The 24,753-nt window shown below is 42.1% G+C and overlaps 1 protein-coding gene across 6 annotated transcripts; it reads left to right on the top strand.

Annotated features, from left to right (window-relative positions):
- The first annotated feature begins 285 nt into the window (after window positions 1-285).
- AKR1A1 (aldo-keto reductase family 1 member A1) lies at window positions 286-24,277 on the top strand. 6 transcript variants are annotated; one of them, XM_082313643.1, is made up of 10 exons: window positions 286-329; window positions 4,099-4,194; window positions 10,196-10,315; window positions 11,975-12,126; window positions 14,842-15,037; window positions 15,633-15,832; window positions 16,852-16,924; window positions 18,362-18,448; window positions 18,577-18,621; window positions 22,203-22,243. In XM_082313643.1, the coding sequence occupies exons 2-9, from the start codon at window positions 4,105-4,107 to the stop codon at window positions 18,583-18,585; spliced, it is 927 nt and encodes a 308-aa protein (XP_082169769.1). In that variant the 5' UTR covers window positions 286-329; window positions 4,099-4,104; the 3' UTR covers window positions 18,586-18,621; window positions 22,203-22,243. The 6 variants fall into 6 exon arrangements, 3 of the variants coding, with proteins under 3 accessions (XP_082169769.1, XP_082169767.1, XP_082169768.1); XR_014228337.1 differs by having other exon boundaries at window positions 18,362-18,621; window positions 22,203-22,235; XR_014228338.1 differs by lacking the exons at window positions 18,577-18,621; window positions 22,203-22,243 and adding an exon at window positions 15,999-16,205 and having other exon boundaries at window positions 18,362-18,375.
- Window positions 24,278-24,753: the final 476 nt, after the last annotated feature.

The following is a 24,753-nucleotide window of genomic DNA, read 5'->3' as shown; positions in this document are numbered from 1 at the left end:
CCCCAGGTCTGCGCTTTGCGGCCTCCCGCCCTGCGGCGCAGCTCTCACTCAAGCACGGGGCTGCGGGCGGGAGAGCGGGGCCGCTCCGAGCCTCCCGACGGGAACCCAACCCAGGGGTAAAATGAAGACGAACAGGGCCAAGGCGACGGGTCACCGGCAGCGGGGCGGCGCTGAGGGCGCCCGGCCGCCCGCCGCCGCCGCCGCCGCCGCCGCCAACACCGGCACGGGCCCGCGCCGGGCCGCTCTGCCCCTGGGCGGCCGGAAGCGGAAGCGCCGGGTCAGGCGGCGGCGCGCGCTATAGGCGGGCGGCGCGGGCTCGGCGGCGTGCGGTGAGTGCGGCGGCGGGCTGCCGTATCCCCCCGCCGCGGGGCGGGCCCCCTGCGCCGCCGCGATAAGGGGGAGGTGGGCGCGCTGCCGCCCGTTTGGCGCCGCCGGGGGAGGCGAAAGAGGGAGGGTTGGCCCCCGCTTGTGGGGCAAGAGCGGTGCGGCAGCAGGGACTCGTGTATTTTCAGTATATACCTCTTTGTGTATCCTCGCCTGTTAATTTAATGCGTGTTTAGGTGTGTTTTACTGGTGGAAAACTCCTCGCTTTGCATTAGAAGTGAGTTGTAGCTGGGAGTTGATGCACAGGTGTAGTTTGCACTTCTCTGGTTATTAATGCGCCCTCCTACCTAGGCTGCTTACGTTGCCTTTGAATTACTCTGGGCATTACTCTCCTATGCAAATGCGGCAATAGGAGAGGTGAGTGTTGTTAAGCCAAAACCACATCTTGTCCGGAATTAGTTTGCTTCTGTGTTTATTTTTGTCTTTGCCCTTCTAAAAAGAGGCTTCTAGCTTTTTAATGCACCAAATAATGATGGCTGGTAGACACTAGTTCTCTTACATTTCCTTGCTGGGGGAAGAATCTGAGTGGAAAGTATTAATTAGTGTCTTTTCTTCCAGTGTTTCTAATTCTGGTGTGTTTCCATTCTTCCAGGGGCTGTAGTTCTGCTCTCTCTGCAGTGTTAATAAACAACGGTGTTATGTGGTTCTTAGAAAATGTGCTGATGCTAGTTATTGATTAAATGCGTACTTTGTCTTCTGGGCTGAAGTGTTGCATTTACGATGATTGTGTAACATGGTTGTGTAAAGCATATGGCTCTGTCATATTTGTGTTATAGGCCGATGTGAATCAAAAAGCCTTAAGTCTTTAGTTGTGTTGCACAGTGTAAGAAGATACCTTTGTTTAGGTAACTGAATTCAGGTAAAAAGTACCTACTTGCATGTAGCTGGCTACAACATTGCCGTGCAAATTCAGAATAGCAGAGAATACTGCTGTCATTGTCATTCTTCCTTCTCTGACTCCCTACCCCAAAAAATAAATGTACACCCACAGTTTGGTTCACTGATGATTGCCTTCAGCACTAGCATCTGGACTTAATACATCTCAGTGCAAATTCAGAGCCACGAGTTTGTGTTTAACTGCTGTTCTGCACAGGAGGTGCTGGTCCGTTACAATCCCGATAAGAAAGGCACTCAGACTCTGTGTATCATCTCAAATGTTACTTGTTGGAGCTAACCCTATAAAGAAAGAGGATAGCACTGGTAATCTTACATCCCTTCAGGTGCTGGGAACCCTGAGTTGTGCGGCATTGAACAGACCTCCTCCAGTTCACACACAGCAAGTTGTGCAGACCCTGTCCATAGAAAGGGTTACCTCGTTTCAGTCACTTGAGCTATTAGGGATTCTCTTACAAGAAAACAACTCTATTCATCATTTCTACTGTCAAACAGAAAGGATGCTTGCACGAGAACTTCCTGCTTTTTTAGATAAAGGCAAGGACATGTAGGTGGTGTAATCGCAGGTACCAAGTGGGAGCTGCCTGCAGACTCCCCTGTTACAACTAGCTGCTGAGCTTATCCCGCAGCTATGGGTGGTGTGTCCCACAGCACAGGCCTGAAGGCCATGCTGTACGTGAAGCGCAGCACAAGACAAACCTGGACCTACTCAGGTTAACCGTTATGAGGATCACCAGCTCCTTGGTGTACAATGGCCTTCAGGTCAGGATCACTCCAACTACTCTATTATGTCTCTCTGTAAAGCAAGTGTGCTGTTTGGTGTCTGCTGTAAATCTACAAAAACATGGCTTGAGAAGCTAAGCAAGAAAGTGAAAATATAAACTTTCTGTGTGAACTCAGCTGGGACTTAATTATCTGAGGAAAATTATAACAACACGGAGAAGGCGGGGCTATTTTGGGATAATATGCTGTGTGAATGCTCTGCTTTGAAAACATCTATTCCTCCTACATAGTCAGCCATTCAGCCAACATCACATGCTTCCACTCTTTTTTTTTTTTTTTTTTTTAAACAAATAACATTAATGAGTTTGGACACAGCTGAACTTGGGAAGTAACTTCCTCGGCTTCTGCTGAAATCAGCTAGCCAGCTTTGGAGCTCTTCCTGAATGTGGTTTCTTTTTAACAGCTTGACCAGAAATGTAGATTGTGAGGATGTTGGGACACACTGCAAAACCTTCCTTTTTGATAAAAAGCTTTGCCACTGTGAGCAGATTGCTGTTTGTAGCAGCTATAAGGCCACCCACAGGTAATGGAAAATCCTGCTGGACCTTTGTTCTATTGAATTTCACAGGGAAAATGCTTGGATATCACCGTGCTAAGCATGAGAGAGAAGCCCAGGCTCAAAGTGACAACTGACTTTGCATAATCTTTTTTCATTCTCCCTTGAGTAACAGAAGAACGCTGCTTCTCTGTGAATTTGTGCTAAATCAGGTGTGGGACACTTTCTGTAATAGTGATGCTAGCTATTGCATTCTGTTTGTACTTGAAATGCATCTTATGCAAGAGTTGAGTTCTTAGTCTCAAATTTCCATCAGAGTCTACATGTGGATTTTGGTGGTATGGGAGTAAGGGATTTTTCAGCTCTTTAAAAGATAGCGTCCCTTTCTGACTGAGCAGGAAGTATTTTGGGATTCAAAACACATAAATGTGTAAGGACCTACTGCATTTTAGCTCACTTTACACACAGCTATTTCTAGTTTTATGTCAGAATGATTAAAAAAAAAGTGAAAACTTATGTATGCACCAGTTTTATATGACTGTGTACTGAGGTGTTATTTCCTAGTGTCCACCTTTGAAACTGCTTTCATTTTGTCTTCTCTGCTAGCCCTGATCTCACATCAGAGAGGGGTTTTTAGTGCTTTGTTGGTTTTTTTAAAAAAGTAGTCTTCTCATTTCGTAGCATTTGCCTGTTTTAGGTATATAACAATTCATAAAAAAATATGCTTGTTGCAAAGGAAGCCAAAATGTTTCTGGCTTTCTTCACAATGCCAGTCAGCCTTGATAATGAGCTGTAGTTCAGCTCTGAGTTGGTGAAAATTGGGATTTGAGGGTGACAAAGCACATATCTGGCATAAAAAGATGGGACTGATCCTCCAGCAGTGATGTTCTTCGGAGCATTATTTTTTTATTTTTTGTATTTCTGGGTTATGCCTTCATAAATGCCTTTAACATTCACTCCTAATCAAAACCCTGCCTGTATCAGGTCTTCAAACCTTAACCTGCACCAGCTGTTTCTGACAAAATGTGTTTATCCCCAACTGTGGTGATAGTTAGAGCTTGGTTACTGAGCCAACTGGTAGTGAGTTGGTAAAAGAGAGAGACTTAGTGCAGAAGTCCTGTGGAATTACTGTACACTAAGGGCAGACAAACATCTCTTGCTCCCTTCTGCCTCATCAATGCTTACTGCTGATTTAAAAAAAAAAAAAAAAAGCGTGTTTTCACTGGACTTTCTCTATTAACTCTATGTTATTGCAGGATGCTTCTTTTTGTACTTCTCAACTCTTGCGAAATCTTAAACTTGTGCATTGCAAAGGACAAAAGAGAATAAGAAGGAAGAGGAGAACAGGGGCTCTTTTTATAGTCTCTCCAGGGTAGCTATTAATCTCCTTTATACCAGTAAAAATTGTAAAGAACCTGCTTCATCTTTAATCTAGCATCATGAGGACCTCTATGATTTTATTTATTTATTTTTACATAGCAAATGTGAATTGTTGCAACTTACTGAATTGCTGCAAAACTCAGTTTGTTCTTCTTCTTTAGGCAAAAATGTCTGCAGCATGTGACTTCGTTACACTCCACACTGGGCAGAAGATGCCTCTCATAGGACTGGGAACTTGGAAGAGTGAACGTGGCCAAGTAAGCAGAGAACAATACAATATTGTGCTCTCAACTAGTATTTGTGTGCTGTGCACCTTTTTTGAAGATCCTAGATCTGAGGCCTGGATCCTTTGCTTGAATGGTTTTAGTCTTAGGTCCACTGAAGTCAGTGGAATGTATGTATGTATTTGCATGACTAAGGCCTTAAGGCGCAAAAGCAGCAGCGGAAGATCCCTTCAGACTTGTTAACCCAGGCCTCAGGCAGTGGTGCTGTGGGAGATGAATCCAGAAAGAGACCAATGAGTGGGGTGAGACGGGGAAAATGCTGTAGCTATAATACGATGCCTGACTCTTCCGCTGGAAAATCCTCAGGCTCCCAGTTTGACCAGACATCCCTCTGGCTTGGGCTGATGACTCAGCTGAAAGCGTTATTTTGGGAGCCAAGAACTCTAGTTGTTCTTGTAATAAGTCCTATTCCAGCGATCAGCCTATGTTTAGCAGAAAAACAAAGAACTTGCTTGGGTAGTCCTGCTTTTAGACTAAGATGACTGATGTGTCATTAGATATTCACTCTGCTTCTAAATGCAATGAATTGGCAAACACCACACTTGGAAACAATTCTGTGTGTTACTACAAACTGTGGGAATGTTTTCATGCTATGGACTGTGCCTCTTATTGCAATACTTCTCCCCCTTGTCTGTCTTTTCCTTTCTGTTTCATTTATTTAAAAGATAATTTCTTGGGGGAAGAGATTGCACATACTTGCTGTGAAAGACAATGTCCATTGCTTGGTGGAATTCTTAGCTGGTATTGTTGTTTATAATGCCTTTTGAATTATGTGTAGCATTGCATGTCTGTGCAGTAAATGTTGTATATCTTCCTGCTACTCTTGCGTTAGCACAGTGATAGTTTTTGGAGTACATTGGATGACGTTCTGCTCGTGACTGAGAAGGAAAGTTAAAACTGTTCTCAAGGTGATGTGCCATTCTCTTGTGCCAGCTAGAGGAAAAGATGGGAAACAAGCTATAAAAATTGAATCCATTCAGAGCCATTTTAGTGTTGGTCTTCCTGTCCAGACAACTGTCAGGACAGTGGATCTGTTGGGAATAGAAGCTGTGCTAATGGGGAAGCTGAGTTGGTGTGAGAGCTCAGTCAACCTCTTAAATGAGGACAAGGGTGAATGTTCAGCTCTGTCACTTAAAACATCAGCTGATGGCTGAATTAAGTTTATTAACGTGCAGGAACTTAATGGATGAATTTCTGTGCACCCAAAGCAGTTAAATGTGCATTGTCTAATACAAATGCCTGAAACTAAACAAACAAAATATGAATGCATTGTTTATCTTGTGCACTAACTGTTCTGAGGAAAGTGTAGTCTTATAAAAGAACCAGGAAAGATCCCGCTTGTGCATAATTTAAACCTAATTCAGATGGATTTTGCCATAGTAAGCGGCACTTCTAGCAGCTGAGCCCCACGTGGGATCCAGCCATCTTCTCTGGGGTCCCATGGACGTCATTGGGAGTCACTTCTTTGGAACATCTACTATCTTCAAAGACTTATTCCTAGAATGTATTGAAGGCAAAATCTAGAAAGTGCAGTGAAAATGGCCAGAGTTACAGAATTTGCTGCTATTCCTATGAAAGAAATAAATTCCTGTTTATCACTCTGAAAATTTAGAAACATAGCAGCAATTTGGCAGAGTGTCCAAATGATTTACCCTTAAAAGGATGTGATGTAGTTCAGGGAGAATAATTGTATTGATGACTTAAAGACTAAGGGCAAAAACCTAGAGAAGCAGAAGAATTATCATTGATTATATTTAATCTAGCTGTTTCCCAAGTAGAGGCTATTCATCGAAAGCTCTTTTGTGCAAGGGCTGCATTAGAAACAAGAGTGGAAGTGGATGGCTTTAAATTATTTCAGGTAAATATTTTTCAGGTTGTAATTATTTTCCTTGCCAAGCTGCTTTTCAGTCTTGACCTTACTTTCTTGACTAATTTCTTTATTATTGCTGTTACTATTCCTGATTCTAAACAAGCCTTGACCTTGTAGCCAGATCTTAGCAGTCCAGGACAAAGGCATCATTGCAGCCCTAGTTTCCTAGATGGTAAGAACGGGGAGGGGAAATTGAGTCTAAATCTACGTTGGAAGGCTATAGGATTTTATAGGATTTAGATCCTGTAAAATAATAGGATGTTTTCTGTCTTACATGATCAAATGCTGGAAGAGAAATTTGTTTCACGTGTTACCATAGGAACATGATGGAGGGCTATTGAATGGAAGGGAACACAGTACAGAAGCTTATGAACTGGCAGCATGAATGAGTTCAAAGAGAAGTCCATTCAGACAGGAGCATCAAGAATCAGTACTGTGGGTTTTTTTTTAATATTGGAGCTTGATTATCTGTAATCCTTTAATGCTTTGTTCTCTTCTCTCATGTGGGCCATGCTTTCAACCTGGAGGATTGATTCCCACCTGATGAACAGTCTAACCTGCTGTGGCAGAGGCTCGTTCTGTGGGGAAGAGAGACACGGGGCTTAGGGAAGCTGTATTTCTGTGTGAAGCTTCAGGAAAGCTGAAGAGGAAACGCGTACCTCAGAAAACCAGTCGGACTGGGTGTCTTGTGACAGGATTGCAGCTATGGAGGAGGCTGTTTAGTTCTTGGAAATGTTTGTTAGACAATATAGAGAATCCTGGTTACATGCACAAAAACTCACTGCTGCTGGTATATATGAAAGGGGGGACTTGAATTCGGCATCTGAAGGATAGGAGGCAAAACTCTATTTTAGGGAACAGCAACTCTTAAGTTGGCATTACTTATGTGGCGGTCTGAGTTCCTTTTCAGCAAATTTTAGTACAGTATGTGCAAACTGTGATATAGCAACACTTATGTTGCATCTGAGTATCATGTGGCCTGATGATCTGTTTATTTCCTATTTCCTGTCAGCAAATGGACTGCTTAAAAATGTGACAACTTTGCGGGAAGCAGGGGAGGCTGTCAGAGCCTTTTCTTTCCAAGTATTATTGACTGGAACTGTTAGAGTGAAAACCTCTTCATAATGGCTGGGGGCTGTGCAGAAGAGGCTCCTTAATCGCTTGAACTCTGTGTTGCTTGGAGGTATAAAGATGGCATGTTAGTGCTTCAATTTGCCCATCACAAGGTGAAAAACTGGAGATCTAATAATGGATATTATAATGAATTGGGACTTAAAGATTCTGTTTCTGAATCTGCCACTGATTGTTAGCAGTATCGTGTTCCTCCATCTTCAAAAACAAGAGGGTGGGTGGGAAGGCCAAGGCCCCTGCTCGGATGTGTAAGTGGGAGTGTAGTTTCTAGGACTTTGCTGTGCAATGAAGGAGAGTAAGGCTTCTGCTGCAATACTGTTTTGAGGCAAACCACTTCCAAGAAAAGCATGAACCAGCGGACAAGCGAGCAGCAACAGTGATGAAAGGTTTGGGAAAGGTGAGTTGTGATGCAAGCGCCCACAGGTACATGGTTGCGAGGTTTGAGAGGAGGCATGCTGGAGCTTTTCAAATGCGCAAAAAGCCCTCACAAAGGGGAAGCTATGGATTTCATGTCTGTGAGGAATAGGACGTGGCATCAGGGCCGTCTTGGTTAGACATCTAAAAGGCTTTGAACGTAAAGATATCCAAGCATTGGAATAGGCTGCCTGTGACTTACAAGAAGGGTTCTGACAGATGTGTGTAGGAGTGGTTTAGACTTAGTTGGCCCTGCTGTGGGGCATGAGGATAGACTAGATGATGTCCCAGGGTCCTTTCAGACCTACTTTCTGTCGTTATATGATGCTAGGTTGGTGAGTCACACTTAAACTGTGTGACTCAACTTGCCTAATGAAAAACGAACTCGGTAATTGCTCCTTCCATAGCAGCATTGACAGGCTAAACTAAAGAACATATGGGAAGTTTGAAGGATCCTTTGGCTATTGTTACTTCATAACACTAAATATCCTGAGGCATATGAATCTCCAACTGCTTCTGTTGTCTTTTTTTTTTTTTTTTCCCCTCTGCCCCCCAGGAAATGCATGTTCCTGTCTGAACATAATCTCAAAAATACAAAACTTTCTGTTAAAACAAAGTACTCTTAAATTTATCTCTGTCTGGTATTAGTTTGTTTTTTTCCCCCTCCAGAAATGCTTTTTTTGCACACTTTCTCTTGCTTGTTTGCCCTTTGCGTGGAACAGGAACTCTTCAGTTCACCTTAGAATGTCTTAGTAGGCTGAGAGCAGCTTACACAAATACAGATTTTGCCCAAATCCAGACCTTATTTAAACGACCAGTCCCAGTTTTTCAGTCCTAGAAATTTATCAAAACATTCCAATACAGAAATGCAGCCTCCTGTTTATTGCTTTGCAGAGATATGTTTGAAGTGCCTTATCTCTAGTTTTCTGGTGCCTACTTTCATTTCATGGCAAATTTTGTGCTTGTTTGGATTAAAAAAAATTATTATCTTCATAGAGGAAATGGGGGATTAGAACACACAAAGGACACCGCTGTTTTTCCTTTCCTTTCTGCTTTGGCTCCACAACTCTCACCTTTTTGGAGGGTGGATATTGAGCCTTAAAAGCCTTTAATATGTCTCAAGTGATTTCAAAATTACCACAACCTTGACTTTGTAGTGACCTTCTGAGGAATGTCTTTGTCAAAGTCAAACAAGGACTGTAAATACCATCCTGCTAGAGAAAGGAAGAGCTTGCTTCACTGCTGTAGTAGAAGTGCTTTGTCATTCTGGCTAAGGGAAACTCGTCTACATTCCAGTTTTCCTCTCAACGTGCCAAAGAATGCAGTCAGAATATCCTGTGTCTGCCTTTACTGCAGTTATTGACAAGAAAAACAAATGAAATCTGCCAGTAGAAGACAGATCTCTTTCACATTTGATTCCCCCTTCTCTTTCTGTAGCATCTGAAAGCAGGACTGTACACATCTTTAATTGGTGTTAATAATTTTGTCAGCTTTAAAATTGAAAATGCTGGTACTTTGATTAAGTTGAAAGAAATCAATCTCTCTAGCCTTTGTGGACACATTTTTTTAATCTCTTAACAAGAGAGATGTAATCTCTAGGAATACATTAGGGCCCTGTTGCATCAAGCCTTATACGCATTTACAATCTCCCACGGTCTCGAGAGACAAGTCAGTGAAGAGCAATGTATAGAAATCCCTGTACAGATAAGATGTGCTCTTACTGTAGCACTTCAGATGGACAGATGTAAAAGAGAACATGTGCTTACTGTCTACTGGAAGTTAAATGAAATAGATTTTACTTAATGCTCATTAACTTAATGGGAGATGATGACGACACTGAAATCTGTAGTAATTCTTGGTTCTTGCAAGGGATGCGTTGCTGTTGGCAACACCTTCATTGTCTGCAATGTGGAAAGCAAAATGCAAAGTTGTGAGCATCATCAGGAGTTCCCCTGCAGGCCGTGGGTTAATATTGAGCAGTATAGTGACTTTCGTTGTTGTGCAATCAGTAAGAATGAGACTTGAATGAAAAATGTGCCATAAAATAGCATTATCTTAGAAATTAAGTGTTAACAGTTGAACCAAACCCAAACTCTGGCAATTCTGGAATTAGAAACCAGGATCTTCCTTTACTAGGAGACAGGCGATATCTTCCAGGCTTGACTGACATTCTTTGATTGGTCTGTTAGTTCCAGAAAGTTTGTCTTCTGAAGCCATGATTTATTTGAAAGCTGCTTCTTAAAGCTCATTTTATATTTAAGAAAAGTGTGACAACTGTAGTTAAGAATGAACGCCTATTCCATCTGGTGAGTTCTTGCATGCTTGGCCTGTGTGTACGGTCTGTCGTCTTGTTACTCTTGGAGCATCTGCTACCAATTACTTCTGCACTACTGAAGGCTCTGCCACAGAGGGCCATATCCTATGCTGTTTGAGTCTCATGACCTTATGTAGATCTGTGCTTTGTGGGTGTTCCTCGCTAAGGCCCTAACTTTTTTTTTTTCCTTCCAGTCATGTGTCCCTTTTCACTGATTGCATTAGATAATCTATTTCTGATTACAGGTGAAAGAAGCAGTGAAATATGCCCTAAGCGTGGGTTATTGCCACATTGATTGCGCAGCAGCTTACAGCAATGAAGCAGAGATCGGGGAGGCTTTCCAGGAATGCCTGGGGGCCAACAAGGTAAAAACACAAGAACCACCATGCTGACTGTATGTTGTATCAAAATTTACAACTGTGATCTGAAAGTAGACTGTAAAGTTAACATTTGTGACTTTTCCTCCTGGTCTATCCCAGCTGTTTGTTATTAATCAGGAGCAGGCATGAAAGAGGGCTTTCTCTCCTCTATAACCATTCTGGCTCTCAGGAGGAGAAAAGATTGTCAGGAATATTTGCATGGAAACTACAGAAAATGCCTTTTTTAATTTCCCTGCCCCCTCCCCACAAAGTATCCCAATTTGGGTGTTGAAAAAAATGGAGGTTCCCAGAATCATTAGTTAAAATGGAAAATATTTGCCATGATTTATATAAAAAGTCACTCTAGTTTGCCAGTCTAGAATAGCATGCAATGGTGGGTAGCCACAGCAAATTCAGTGACTGTGGGTTTTTTGGTTATAGATCAAATAGGAGTGAGTAAATACAGTGATTGCATTTGAAGGTTTGGTAACGGTGACTCTAAGGCCTGCAGTGAGAGTTCATGGCCTAAATATAAAGTAATGTGATGGGCATTCCTATGGATGACCTGAGGTGGAATCTTAAATTCATCTCCTTGCTCTTGTTGGCCCGAGGGGCCAGAAGGATTACCTGTACAGCCTCAGAGCTCCTGGAAAGAAAGTTCTTATGTTCCTGCTTTCCTGCTGCTCTTGCCTTGGCTTTAGGGCAATCTCTTTGTTATGTGATTAGCTTGAGAGAGGCTGTTTTCAGCTTGCCCCAAGGATTCCTTCCTACTAGGTATGGTAACTAATATAGGGAAGCATAGGACTCTGATTCAGTTCCTATTAACTAGCTAACTTAAAACTAGAATTTTTAAAGCATCTTTCTCTTTGAATACAGCAGTCATATGTGAAACACAAAACTGAATAGTTGGAGGAGAGAAACTAAGCAATTAATCATGCCAGCTTCTACAAAGTATAGAACGGAGTGAAACTTGGTCCAACATAAGTCAGTGAGAAGTGCCCTCTGATGGTGTTCTGTGCTTCAGCTTGCCAAATATGATCTCCCTTTTGTGTTTTATACTTCCTAGTTAAGCAACTTTCCATTTGTTTCATTTTTGCATCTTACCCTTCCAATACAGGGTACAGGGCGCTCAATTCTTAGTGTGTTCCTCCCAGAACCTAGAAACGCAAGTGCAGAGGTTTGGGGAAACTTCTTCTGTTTATTTTCCCACACTCTTTCTATGAGAAGCATTCGTGGTTCATAACATATGAGTATAGTAAGTTAGCTGGTTGTGCCTAGAATATGTGAATTGTTAAATAGAAATTACAAAATTTACATATGAATAAACTTGAGTAATCTTTCTTTTGGCCACATCGCACTTAGTTGTGGCTTTAACCCTTGAACTGGAAAGTTTGAAGAAGAGTGTGTGTGTGGAGGGGATTGTTTTATTTTTCAAAACTTCTAATAAATTTCTAAGTATTTGGTATACTTTAGGACTTGTCAGTGTAAGTGTGTATGTCTCTCTCTTCTCCATCCAGTATATTTTTGAAAAGTTTAATTTGTAGGTTTCATGTGTTACTTTTTCTTTTAAATTGTTCTATTTGATTTAAAGCTAGTTGGGGAATTGCTACAATTCCCTTTCTGAACTTCTTCCAGTAAATTATGCTCTTCTCCCTTTTTTTAAAGGTTATTAAGAGGGAGGACCTGTTTGTAACATCAAAGCTCTGGAATACCAAGCACCACCCAGAAGACGTAGAGCCAGCGCTAAGGAAAACACTTGGAGATTTGAAACTGGATTACCTGGACCTGTACCTCATGCACTGGCCTCACGCCTTTGAGTAAGTTCTACCTGGAAAGGGCACAGAAAGCAGAAACCCCAGTTTTACATAAGTGGCTGGTGTTATGTCCTGAGGAGCTTCTTTCTGGGCTGTGAATTTCTTCCTATGTATACTGCCTGCAAGATGTTTTTCAGTGTGGTTGAAAGTAGTCCTACAGACTGTCATATAGACACTTTTCTACCCATAACCTGTACGCTTACTCATATTTGGTCCATTCATTCACAGAAACAATTGTTTGAATTTCATTCTTCTTTGAATTTCAGTTAGATGAGGATTTGTTTACTGTAAGATTTGTAGCCAGTCTGTAAACATACAGTAGAGGAGACAAAATTTCTGTTTTTGTGTAGAAGTACTGTAAATAGAAGAGGGATAATTGTTCTCATTATTTAGCAATGATGAGGCTGGAAAAATGGGTATTAAGTCTTCATTTAAAATCTTTAAGCAATTACTTAAATTTTTTAATGGTGAGAACAACCAGGTAATGGAATTAGGATCACTGAACTGCTGACAGTTTGGCATGGGTACCAAAGTTGGGTAACTGAAAGTAGTCTAACTGGGGGAAAAGTAATAAAGCTTTATGGGACGGGTTTCTATACTGAGGCTTGCTACCTTACGCTAGCTGAAAATTTGGCTTGCTGTGAGGTAAAATCTTTGTCGAGTTTAAAATACATTAGAAGTTTAAAATAGTCTAGGCATCATCTAGGCATTGGGGAAGTGTGGCAGCTGTTCTTGGTTCTGCTATTGACCTACATAGTAACCTTGAGGAAATCCTGTCACTGCTTTGTGCCTTAGTTTTACTTAACTGTAAAATGTAAAATTAAGTACTTTGTAAAGACGACAGCACTTTTTGCTAATAGGTATTAAGTGTACCAGAGTGACCCAGCATGTGCAGTATCATGGTGGTATCTGTATGAGGAGGAAATGAAAATCACTTCTATGACACTTTAATTCTACAATTTGGGGAAATAGGAGATGAGAAAGTTCTCCAGTTAAGCGCTAAATGCACTTATCCTACAACCCCATCAGAAGCAGATTTCCTTACTTTATTTTCTTGTAGATGTGGAAGCAGTTCTGTCCCCCCTGCACCTACAATCAGTAAAAAGGCAAGGGGGCGGATAAATCTCCTGACCACGTGTTTGCATAGAGACTTCACTCAACAGCAGAAACCCTTTCAGTTTAAGGGGCTTCTGTCTGTTCTGCAAATTTGTGAATGTGTTTTTTCCCCTTCTAGTCATGTGAACTGAATTTTTCAAAGCATACAATACTAAGGATAAAAGATGCTCAAAGTACAAATATATTCCTCAGCATAACAGAATGAGGAAGTGTTTTCAACTAGAGCTGGTTTGGAGGAAGAACTGTTAAAAATTCCCCCTATTGTGAAACAGGTTTGTTTTCCAGTTGATTGAAAAAAAAACCCATTAAACGTTGCTTTGATAATAACATGTAACACAAATAATGATGTATATTTAGGTGTTACTAATATTTAAATGTGCTTGATGTTGTGGAAACTGTTGACAAAACTGACGTTCTAATAAAGCAGTTTTATGTTTTCTCATAGGAAGTGGTTTTTCTACAGTTTTCCATTAGCTCTACTTCAACTTTTTTAATGCATGGTTATCTATAATGCCTATTGTATTGGGAAGCTAAGCAAAAGAATGTTAGTTACACAGAAATTAAAACAGACTTCTGGATGAAATTCACAGTGCCTCTAGGTCTTGAAAATTAATCTCTCACTTAATATATTTACTTTTGACATATGAGGCTGCTTTTGTGAGTCAGGAGCTCAAAAGGTTTTCAGAGTTATTTTTGGTTCCAGATCTATCAATGACATGAACAAGAACCATCTCCCCTTGTCCCCAGCTGCTGCCATTTCTCACATCGTTCACTGCTTAGCTAGAGCAATGCAAGACAGTCTCTGAGACCTGCACCAGTAGAGTCCTGCAGTGGTTATGAAGCAGCACTCTTCCAGTGGGATTGCCGGCACCCCTCCTTGCATGGACAGCTCAGAGACCAGTCGTAGTCCTTTGGCAGTGCGGTGGTGTCACCTGGCATAGCCAGGTTCTTTGTGTGTGTGTGTGTGGTGTTGGTTTTGTTTTTAGTTTAGTTTTATTTTTTAAATGCGTTGGTATGACTAACTGGAAACACACCCAACCTACAATCAACATGTACATGTTAAGACCTCTCTGAGAATCTGTGCTTGTATCGAGTGCTAGCACTGCTACAGAATCCAGAGGGAGTGGGAAAACCAGTGTACTTTGATTGCAGTCTCCCCTAGATAGCTCTTAAACCAAGATCCCTTTGGTTGCAGCTCCAAACGGACTATGAAGAATATTAGTCCTCGCTCAGAAACAAATTGAAAAACTAAAGCTGCCCTCTGGGCTGCTGCTCTCTAAATCAGCTGTTTTGCTAGAATCAAAGTGTGCAAAGAGCTGCTGCTGTGTATACAGTAGCTTATCAGTTTTGTGTAGTCACTACTGTATAGGTAAGTTGTTCAAAGTACTGTGTAACAAGTTTACATAGGAAAGACTATGTAAAATAATTTCTTATAGGTTAAGTCAGCATAATGGAATTCAACAGACAAATTTGCTCAATTTGTACTCTGTCCTCCAAACTATGTATAAGCTTTTGAGAATACTTTGAGTTTCTTTTAGTGAAGAACTAACATAATATAAATAATATGGTATATGTACTTACACTTTACCTTTGATGCTATAGGCGAGGGGACAATCTCTTCCCAAAGAATCCTGATAACACGATGCGTTATGATTACACTGATTACAAGGATACCTGGAAGGCTATGGAAAAGCTGGTAGAAAAAGGTCTTGTGAAAGCCATTGGGCTGTCAAACTTCAACAGTCGTCAGATCAGTGATGTACTAAGTGTGGCTACTGTCAAACCAGCTGTGCTCCAGGTAAGGTGAATAAAGCAGAGGACAAATACCTTTCCTATGTGACCATAAGAGTGAAGAATTTGCAAACCACAGCTATGTGTTTAGCGCAAGGGGTGTATCTTCTTATGTACCGGGAAGAATATAGCCACCTCTGCAGGAGCAGGGCCACAGAAGTGGTCTTCCCAGGCAGGTTAATTTGTTGGGGAGGAGGCCTATATCCATGTTCTGTGGCCATTTATGCCTGCTTGGTTGAACAGGTCTGTGGAAGAGTTCATCTTCCCTCTAAGTAACAATTTAGTCTATAAAAAAGACAGACTGTGGGGGAGTAACGTGAATCCATTCTGTAGAGAGCTTCCTTGCTTGTTGGATGTTCTGTTTGGTACATGAGGAAAATCCAGCACTCTAAACTTAGGCAATCTAGTCACCTTTTCCTGTAAACTTAGCCTACCAGATGCTTTTTCATTCTTTCATTAAAGCTTATCCTCATAAGGTTGTACAGAATCTGGAATGACCTCCTGTGATGTGTTTGGTTCTGCTGTGCTTTTGACTTCCTGTTTGTTTAGAGCTTTGTGTTGATATCTGTTCTCTAGCCACTCATTATGGGTCATTTTAATAGGTAGAATGCCATCCTTACCTAGCTCAGAACGAGCTGATAGCTCACTGCCAGAAACAAGGACTGGTTGTCACTGCCTACAGTCCCCTTGGTTCTCCAGATCGCATGTGGAAACACCCAGATGAGCCTGTGCTTCTAGAAGAACCTGGGATCAAAAAGCTGGCAGAAAAATACAGCAAGTCACCTGCACAGATCATCCTCAGGTACAGAAAAATTGTGAGAGAGGGTGGCATTGGGAACCCAGCCTTAAATAAAGCAAAAAACGCAAGCTAAAGGAATCTACTTAAAGTGCGTGTTATTCCGCATTGGTGGGGAGTTAAAATCACAGGGAGCGCCAAAAGCAAACCTCGTTTGGTTCTTGTTTTACAGAGTTGGTCCTGCCTTAGGGCAGGTGGATGGGCTAGATCAGAGGGGTCCATTCAGGGCCTGAATCCATGCCTGGGACAGTTCACTGCCTTCTCTGCTGTGGAATAGCAGTAGGACAATTAAGGCAGCAGTGTACCACGTTTGAGTGCCACCTACTGAATTTGCCTGTGGCCGGTTGCTTGAACCCTGAGCACTTGCTACTGCATTCAGGTGGGCTCCCAGGAAGAGGGGCTGAGGAAGGGACCTTCCTTCGCACTGAAGAACCGTTTGCTGTTTTGTTTTTATAAAGCAAAAGCCAGCTACTGGATACTGGGAAACAAGATGATTGGGTGATATCCAGAATATGATCAGCACCTTGTAAAGTAAAATTGGATTTCTATCCTCATTTTTTTGTCTGTCAATATCACTAGTACAGTCTTGGGCAGCAGCAAGTTACCCTGCCAGCTGAACATGTTCAAGACTTGGCAGTCAAGCTGCTAGACAGGCACTTGAGGAATCTGGGTTTTCTTCTAGTTTCTCAGTGGTTGTTGTGTTACAACTTGCATAAAATGCTTAAGTACATTTTTCTGACTGTTTATTGGGTTTCTATTGAGTTTCACCTGAAACTTGCTTGCTTGTTCAAAGGCACGAGCACCTTAGAATCATAGAATCTTCCTCTCATTGATTAGTCCAGTGGCTACTGAATTGCTTGGTCATAATATAATACAGTGCTACGTCAGCCCTCTTCTGGATGTTTTTATTTCACATAGAAACCTAAGTGGTATCTCTGCTGCCACAGATTATTGCTCAACCAAAATAAATATCGGGGTTCTTGGGCTGCACGCATTGAAAATCTCTCTCCTCCTTCTCTTAACAGATGGCAAGTGCAGCGTAAAGTGGTTGCCATTCCCAAGAGCGTCACTCCCGCTCGCATTCAGCAGAATCTCCAGGTAAATTTAAATAGAGAAAAGGAGTTTCCGCAATGCCCTTTTATATGAATTATATACTGTCCTACTTCTTGCAGAACAACAAGCTGAGGCACTTCGTTCATTCTTGTTCATCAATGTATGCACATACTTAGAGGGGAGGGTAAAGATTTTTGGAAAACAAACTTGATATGTTTTAAGCAACTAAGTGTGTGTGTTATATATGCGCATGCACAGTCTTGTTATCAAAAGGTAAAGAATGTCCTTGGTAGAAGTCTAAATGAAAAATCTCTCCCGAAATTTATCTGAGATACAAATTTATTGATCAAGGGAGTCTTCTAATGACGTTTAATGTTTCTTATTTAGGAATAACAGTTGTTCTACCACGCAAGTGAGGGCTGGTGACTATTTCTGCAGCAAACTGCTATTCTAATGATGATGAAGGAATAGAATTAGTGTGATTCACTTCTGCTCTGAAATAGAGACAGTTCGCTTTAGAAATTACTTGAAAACTCTGACTTCCAATAATTTGGAGGGAAGTCTCTGAATCGCCTCCAGGGGACCAGATTGGCTGGTTACATATTTGTTTTCAAGTTAAGACTTGTTTCTGTAACTGTTATTCCCATTAAACCAATTTCTGCCATGTAGTTTGCTGCTAGAAATGTCAAGAAATTCCAGTAGACTCTGCAGTTACTTGAGGTTTAGATCTGCATGGGAACAGACTATTGACTGAGTAGGCAGCACTTGAAGGAACGGTCCCACTGCTTTTTATCTCTGTGGAAGAGTGCTATGCAGTATCAGTGTAAGCTTAGAGTTGGCAAGTGTATGAACACCTCAGGCTTTAAGCCTTTTTTTTGTTTGTTATAAAATGGGCTTAATTCCAACTTCATATTTATGAACAGAAGACAAACTAATACTGTGTGAAGCCAAGATTTTTAGATACATAAATTCTGTTGATCGGAGTTGCATGGAAATTGCCTCTATTGGAGGCTCAGGCTTACCAAAGTTGCAGCTTCTGAAGGTGTTTGAAATAGTACAGGTTGCATTATGTTTAATTTACTTGGGTTTTACCACTAGGATCTTGCAACTCTAATATAGCATTGTAGTTTTTGTTTTTGAAAGTACAAAAGATATTATGTAACTGCAGCTTAATAAATTACGCCAGTCTTGTGTGTTTGCCTCAGTTGTTGCGCTGTCATCTGAAATTAAACGCTGAAATAGTCAGCAATGTCTCAGGTCCCTGCTGCTGTTCCATTCTGTCCTGGATTATTGAGAAGTGGAACCTTTTTGCCTTTAAGTCAGCTCTATTGCTTGTGGGTCTCTGGAGAAATTCACGGCACAAGGGGATGGTTGTGACTTACAAAGGAAACAAAACCAAGAGGCAAAACTCATCATCAATTAAATATGAAAAACCTAGGGTTATTGAATCTTTATTCAATAGCCTCTTGCTTTTGTTCTCAGGTGTTTGATTTCAGCCTCATGGAAGAGGAGATGAGCCACATTGGAAGCCTGAACAAAAACTGGCGTTACATTGTGCCAATGATTACGGTAAGTTTCTCATGTTTCTGTTAGTTTTCATAATGTGCATGTGGCCACAACTTGGGGTTTTCGCAGTTTTCTTTCTTTTACTGTCCCCATCAGAACTACTTACTCATAGGAACACTACATCTCTTTAGGGTATCTAAGATGAAAGAATTTTCCAAAAGCTGGGTACAAAAAAGGTAACTTTTGGAAAGCTTTTCTCCTCTGTTTTGGCCACTGATGTCTCTCTCTTGTTCTCATTACTGACCTGTCCGTGGGCCTTTAAGCCAGAGTCCCATCTCACTAAACTCATGCTGATTTGTTCTTCTCATGTACAGGCAGGCTAAGGTCTATGCCATTCCTCCAGAAGTACCCCTTGTTCCAACTGTCCCCATCTACTTTATACCATAAACCTCTAAGATCAGTGAAGACTCAGGGTGCTGTTAGTTCTCCACATCCATCGTGGAAGTCACGTGAGGGAATTTGTCCACTCCCCTCCACTGGATGTCCCCCCTTTCAGCATCTGTTGTAATGACCTTCCCCCAACATAGGGAGTTTGGCTCAGGCTGTTGTATTTTCTTCCCAAATCTGTTAGCCACAGCATCTTTTCGCATCAGTAGTTTACTCTGTCGTGTGAAACCTTACCTTGTGTGCTATCAGATGCCAGTCTGTTTTTAGAGAACGAATGCCTTGTAAGTGTTGAAGTCCTCTTGGTCTTTCTTGTCTTATATTAAAGGACCTCACCTTGTTCCTTTCCCCTCACTGCGTGAAAAAAAGAAAAAAAAAAAAAAAAGTCAATGCCTTGTCTCCTGTCTTTATAGTGTTCCTCATTTCTTATTGTCCGGCTTCCTACTATGCAACGGAGAGCTGTTGCCATTCCCTGGTGCGTCACCAAACACCACATGGCAACTGTGCTGTAATGAGTCTGAAGTGATTTATGCCTTCTCTATCATACAGTACACTGCATAGATACAGTAGGTCTCTGCAAATTTGGAAGCTGTCAAGCATACCCTTGCCTCTCCAGCAGTTTGCCTGTAAATTTTTCTTCAGTAGTCAGTGGCTACTGGCTACAGGAATTCTTTGGGGGAAGCTTTACTTCAGGATTTATTATTGAGGTTTTTTTGAGTACTTAAGGGCATATCAGTGACTAGTCTGAACTAGAAAAGAGAAGTTGTGAATGTGTGGTGAATTACTGTCTCATATCAAGGGCAGATACTTTTTACAGCTTTCACTGTTTGTCATGCTGGGGCTTATGAGAGCTTCAAGGCCATGCTTTTAACCGTAGGCTTGCTTCAGTATCTGTGCGTAAATATAAACCCCCACATCCCTGCAACCAAAATTAGCTTTGTGCTTACGGATCAGGAGTCTATGCACCAAACTACAAGCTGAGCTGCTCATCTGTGTGAATGTGATAGTGACAAGCACACCTGCTGCTTACAGTATGTTTCTTTCAAGTGTTTTGCTACTTGTGCTGCAAACAAAGTTGTTTTGTTAATGAAACTGCAAAATACATTAGAATGTAGCCTGGCTTGGATGAGCAGGGGATAATTCATGTGCTTTTTGTTACCTGGGAGACCCGATCAGATCACAGCGATTCACAAAGGGGAGATGAAATACAGTTCAAAGTGCTAGCCCATCCAACTAGAAAAAGGGTGAATGTGATGCAGCTGGGCTTCAAAGATATTGCCATATTGTCAGATAACAAGACAGGAAGAAACAAGATGAGGAGAATTAAAACACGACTCTGTAGCTGTAAGATCTCTAGTGGAACCTTTTGTCTCCTGCCCATCCCTTCTGGGCTTATCAGAATGATTTTTTTCATCAACTGTGAATTAAAATTCCTGTCTAACCTTTCATGCCTCTCTCCTCTATGAATTTAACTCATAGTGTCTGGATTTCAAAGTGTGATATGGCAGTGATATCAGAGCTCCTATCATAACTGTCGAGACAGTTTTTCCTTGCTTTACTTCACTGATGTACAACCATAAGTTCTTAGAGTTGTGCCATTCTTCTCCACGTTGGGTTTTTGTTTAAAGCCTGAGGAGAGGCTATGACATTGCCTGTAGACAATTTGAGTTGCTTTATACTTTAACAGCTCCTTATGTGGATAGAGGTTGGAAATTATTCAGCCATTCCTTGCACCAGCCTGAGATCGAAACTTTTGGAAACACATAATTGGCCAAGGAATAGACTTAAGCAAAACTTGAATGACTAGAAAGCCAGGAGAGGAGGAGTAATAGTGTTGTACACATGATGATCTGTCTATTTTTGATAGGTAGCTACCGTTGACCTGCAATGTGTTCACTGCTGATTTTACCCCCCCTCCTTCTTTCAAATTCCTGGGGTAGACTGGAATCAGCTATGTGGAACATTGCTTCTGGCAGCTGCTGTCTTGGCATGCTGCGAACAAGAATGTTTACCTGAAGAGCTGTTCTCTGTAGTGAAATATGCAGGGGGAAGAAACTGGAGGGGAAAAACGAAGAATATGAATTCTAGGAACATGCAGAAGTTGTTAGCTCTCAAGGGAATACGAGGAAACCTGAAGATACTGCGATACTTTTGTCTACAGTTTTAAGGGTTGCCTTCAGCTGGCAGCTTCGTTTCAGCTTTATTTTAGTTTAAGCTGAGCATCAGTCAAATGTTAAACCTTAACATCTTGTTTTTTCTGCTCTGTAGTGCCCCCAAGTGACTAATTTCACACTTCAGTAGTCTTCACGGTAAACAATTAATTACTAGGGATTTCAGTTGTTGCTTTGAAATGCAGGTTTTTTACTGAAAGCTTAATAGAGGGACTTGCTAGTGGATCCTTGATTTGAAAGTCCCTGTGATTCCCTCTGTTCCCATAACATTGTGAGTGATCTCTAACATCACATTAATATAAAAATCACATGTATATGTATAAAAACAAATTTTGTCTAACATAACTTTTATTTAGTCATTAGTCGCTTAATGTAAGTTTTAGCTGAATGATGCTAGTCTGTCACCCGGGGAGGTGTGTGTCTCTTTGCTGCACCTAAATTTCCCCAGTCATTACAGGTGAGGAGCAAGGTTTTACCTCAGCTCCTTGGGAGCTGGGGGTGTTGCAATGGACTTAATCCAACTAGAAATGCAACTCGTGCATCTGAATGCTTGGAGGTGGGATGCAGGAACTGCGACTTCTGCGTGGCCACGTCTGCTTTTGGGCCAGCCTGAGCCTCTGTTTCATTATTTGTGAACATCAGTTTCAGTATTCCCATTTTATAGCTGGAGAAGCTGGTCTTCTGTGGAAATGTTCTTAAACAAAAAGCGCTATGAAGGAGTTCAGTGACACTCTTAATCCTTCAGTGTATGACCCTGAACAAGTTATTCAATGTGTTTCATCTTAACCATCTGTAAAATTGGCAGCCTGGCAACTCTCTATCATGGAAACATGGGCAAAAGCTCCAACTCCAATAAAGTGTTTTGAAGTGTGCATGTTACACCACTTAGTAACAGCTACAAGGCAAAAGTCTTTCAACTATTCTTAATCTAATTCTTCAAGCCTCAGCAGCTAGAAGACAGACTGTTGCTGTAGGCTACAGAAATCTGTCTCTTTTTTTTTTTTTTAATTCATTTTTTAAATTTTTCTTTCAAGAAGTGCTAAGAGGACTTGGGGGTAGAGAGAACAGCTCTTGTTTAAGATCTGAAGATGTTGTTCTCTTGGGATATGAAGATTTAGAAATCTAAACCATGCAGGGTCTGAAACTGAGAGTAAGAATGGATTTCTATCTTTCTGACATGAGTCTGTCTGTTTACTTCACAGGTGAATGGAAAGCTAGTAGCAAGAGATGCTGGACACCCCCATTACCCCTTCAATGACCCCTATTAACTACTAGAAAATAAGGTGTTAGAATAACATGCTCCTCTGCATGCTCTTCCACAAAGTAATTGTTGCCACAGTTTTTCAAAAAACCTGGCCAAATCAAACCTTCCTTCCTGAGTAGATTCACTTATCAATGTACTGCTTCTAATTGACCTCCTTTCTGGAGATACTGTAGCTTCCATGTCAAAGTTTGTGGATTTATTACAATGACTGCAAGCTTGCTCCTGGAAGCATCAGATCTTTTGGGGATTAGATAAAGAGCAGGTGAGCCTAAATCGAGGTCCAAACACGTTGTTTTCAGGTTAGGGCAATGCTTTGGGTTTACTGCCTGCGGAATGGTTTTGAAAACTTTAGTTGTTACCATGAGGGGGAAAAAAAAAGGCGGGGGGAAAGGCATGAAAGCATTTTAAGACTGAACAACTGCTCAGCCATTGACTTTGATATCTTTATTAATATTTTTATACAGGGAATAAAGTGAAATGTGCTACAGTTGCACTATGTCCATAAACCATTCATTAAAACCGAAGTAACCAGCCATGCCCAGTGCTTTTTATCCCCTTTAGAGTACTTGTGGGACTTAAAATTCTCTCTTCTCTATTTTCTTTTAATTTGCCTGTAGATTTGAGGAGAATAAATGCATACCCTGGAGCAGGCCTTCAGGGCAGTCCTCTCTGTTGCTTGTCACATAGTTAGGTTTGGGCTGTGACAGTAGCTCCGGTCGTCCTATCACAAAAGCCTCAAGAACTTTCTTGCGGAAAGACATCCTGCTTTTACCATAGGCTTGCCCAGTGTCTCTTTACCAAAAATGTCCAGTTTGAGTTCTGGAAGGTCCCAAAATTAGTTCCTGGCTATAGGTAAGAGCAAAGCCCTGGCAGAGGGCTCCTTCCATTTTAATGTCGCATTTTTGACCGCTGCCTGGGCTGATGCTTGCGAGAGCTGGTCCTGTCTCCTGTTCTACCACTGACCTGCTGGTAACGCTGGGCAACTCATTTGCCTTTTCTGTGCCCCTGTTTGCCCACTTGCCGTGTCTCTGTGCTACTCCCTGGCAGGGACTAATTTACCAAGTGCTGATACGCTGTTGAGCAGGACTGGAGCTCTAGCACTAACAACGTGTTATTTTGTTTTCAGTCCCCTAATGAATTGTCTAGCCATCTGAGTACAAAGGGCATGAGGTGTTAGTACCTACCGGTGCTCTGACGGTCCTACCTTCTGTGGCCTTAGCAGTGTTAACACTCTATTTTGATTTTTCTCTACCTGTAAAATAGGATTAATGCTCGCTTGCCTTGGTGCAGACAGGGTAGCAAGGCAGAGTTTCTGAAGGCCTCTCGGGTTTAAAACAAAGGGACTCTTTCAGATCTGTTGATGCCATTCAGAGACAGTCATAGGCACCACTCCTCGTTTGCTGCTGGATAAAGAAAGCTTAACTGCCTGGAAGTGAAATAAAGAACACTTATTTTAAGTTTTCCTGTAGCAATAACAAACATAGAATTAGAAAAATAATCCTCTGTATTCAAATAGTTCAAAAATTAAAGGATTAGGTTATTTTTGTTTTGGTAACCTCATTTACAGTAGGCCTGTAGTAAAACTATATATTCACCTCAAGCGTAATGCCTCCTCAAGTATTTCCTGCCCTGGGCCTCACAGCGTGCGGCTGAACTGGAACAAACCCGTTTATCACTTTTTGTAATCCTTATGTAAGATTTAAAGAATTTCTGTCCCTCAGCAGCGTGTTTCCTAATTCCTGCAGAACTTGCCGCAGTGGAGAAAGCCATTGCAGCTCCCTGAGGATTCTTTACTAGACGGGATGCTTTCTTCTAAGGGCAATGAAATCCCTGTTGGTTTTTTATTATTCTAATCAAACACGGGTGACTTTGAATACAGTTCTTACTGCAGATCAGTAGGGAAGCAATTTTACTTTGAAGGCGCCGTGTAGGATGTTAACAGCAGCCATCCTGCCCAGAAAAGCGGCTTTTGTTGCACGTATTTCCACTTGTATGTTTGCATGTCTTAAATAAATACTGCACTCGGTGTATGTCCGTGTATGACTTCGGGACTCCCCCCCCCATGCCAGGGCCCTAATTCACTTTTTCCAGTTACTCCTCTCGTAAGTAAGCGGGCAGAGCGGATTCCCAAGGAAAGCGGGTTAATTCGCTATTCATCCTGCAGTTCCCGGCTCTGGGGCCGCATGGAGTAGCGCGGCGCCGCTGAAGCTGCACAACTTTTATCTTGAAGCAGCCGAGGGGGAACGGAGCCTGCGGGTCTCCGCCGCTGGCCCCGCCGCTGCGCCGTGCCAGTTTTTCGGAGGCGGCTGCTGTCGGGGCTGCCGCAGCCATGTCCGCCGTGTCTGGGGCGGCGGGGGGAGCCCCGTCCTGCGGGAAGGAGCCCGCCCCCCACGCACCTCCACCTTCCCCCGGGGCGGGAAGGGGAGCAGCGGGGCCCCCGGCCCTCCCACCGCCCCGGGGCCCGGCTGCCGTCCGGAGCCGCCCCGGGG

This window comes from Platalea leucorodia (genome assembly GCF_965183815.1).
Source record: "Platalea leucorodia genome assembly, chromosome: 5".
Classification (NCBI taxonomy): Eukaryota; Metazoa; Chordata; class Aves; order Pelecaniformes; family Threskiornithidae; genus Platalea; species Platalea leucorodia.
Note: the sequence above shows the minus strand (reverse complement) of the source record. Positions and strands in the feature narration are given on the sequence as shown.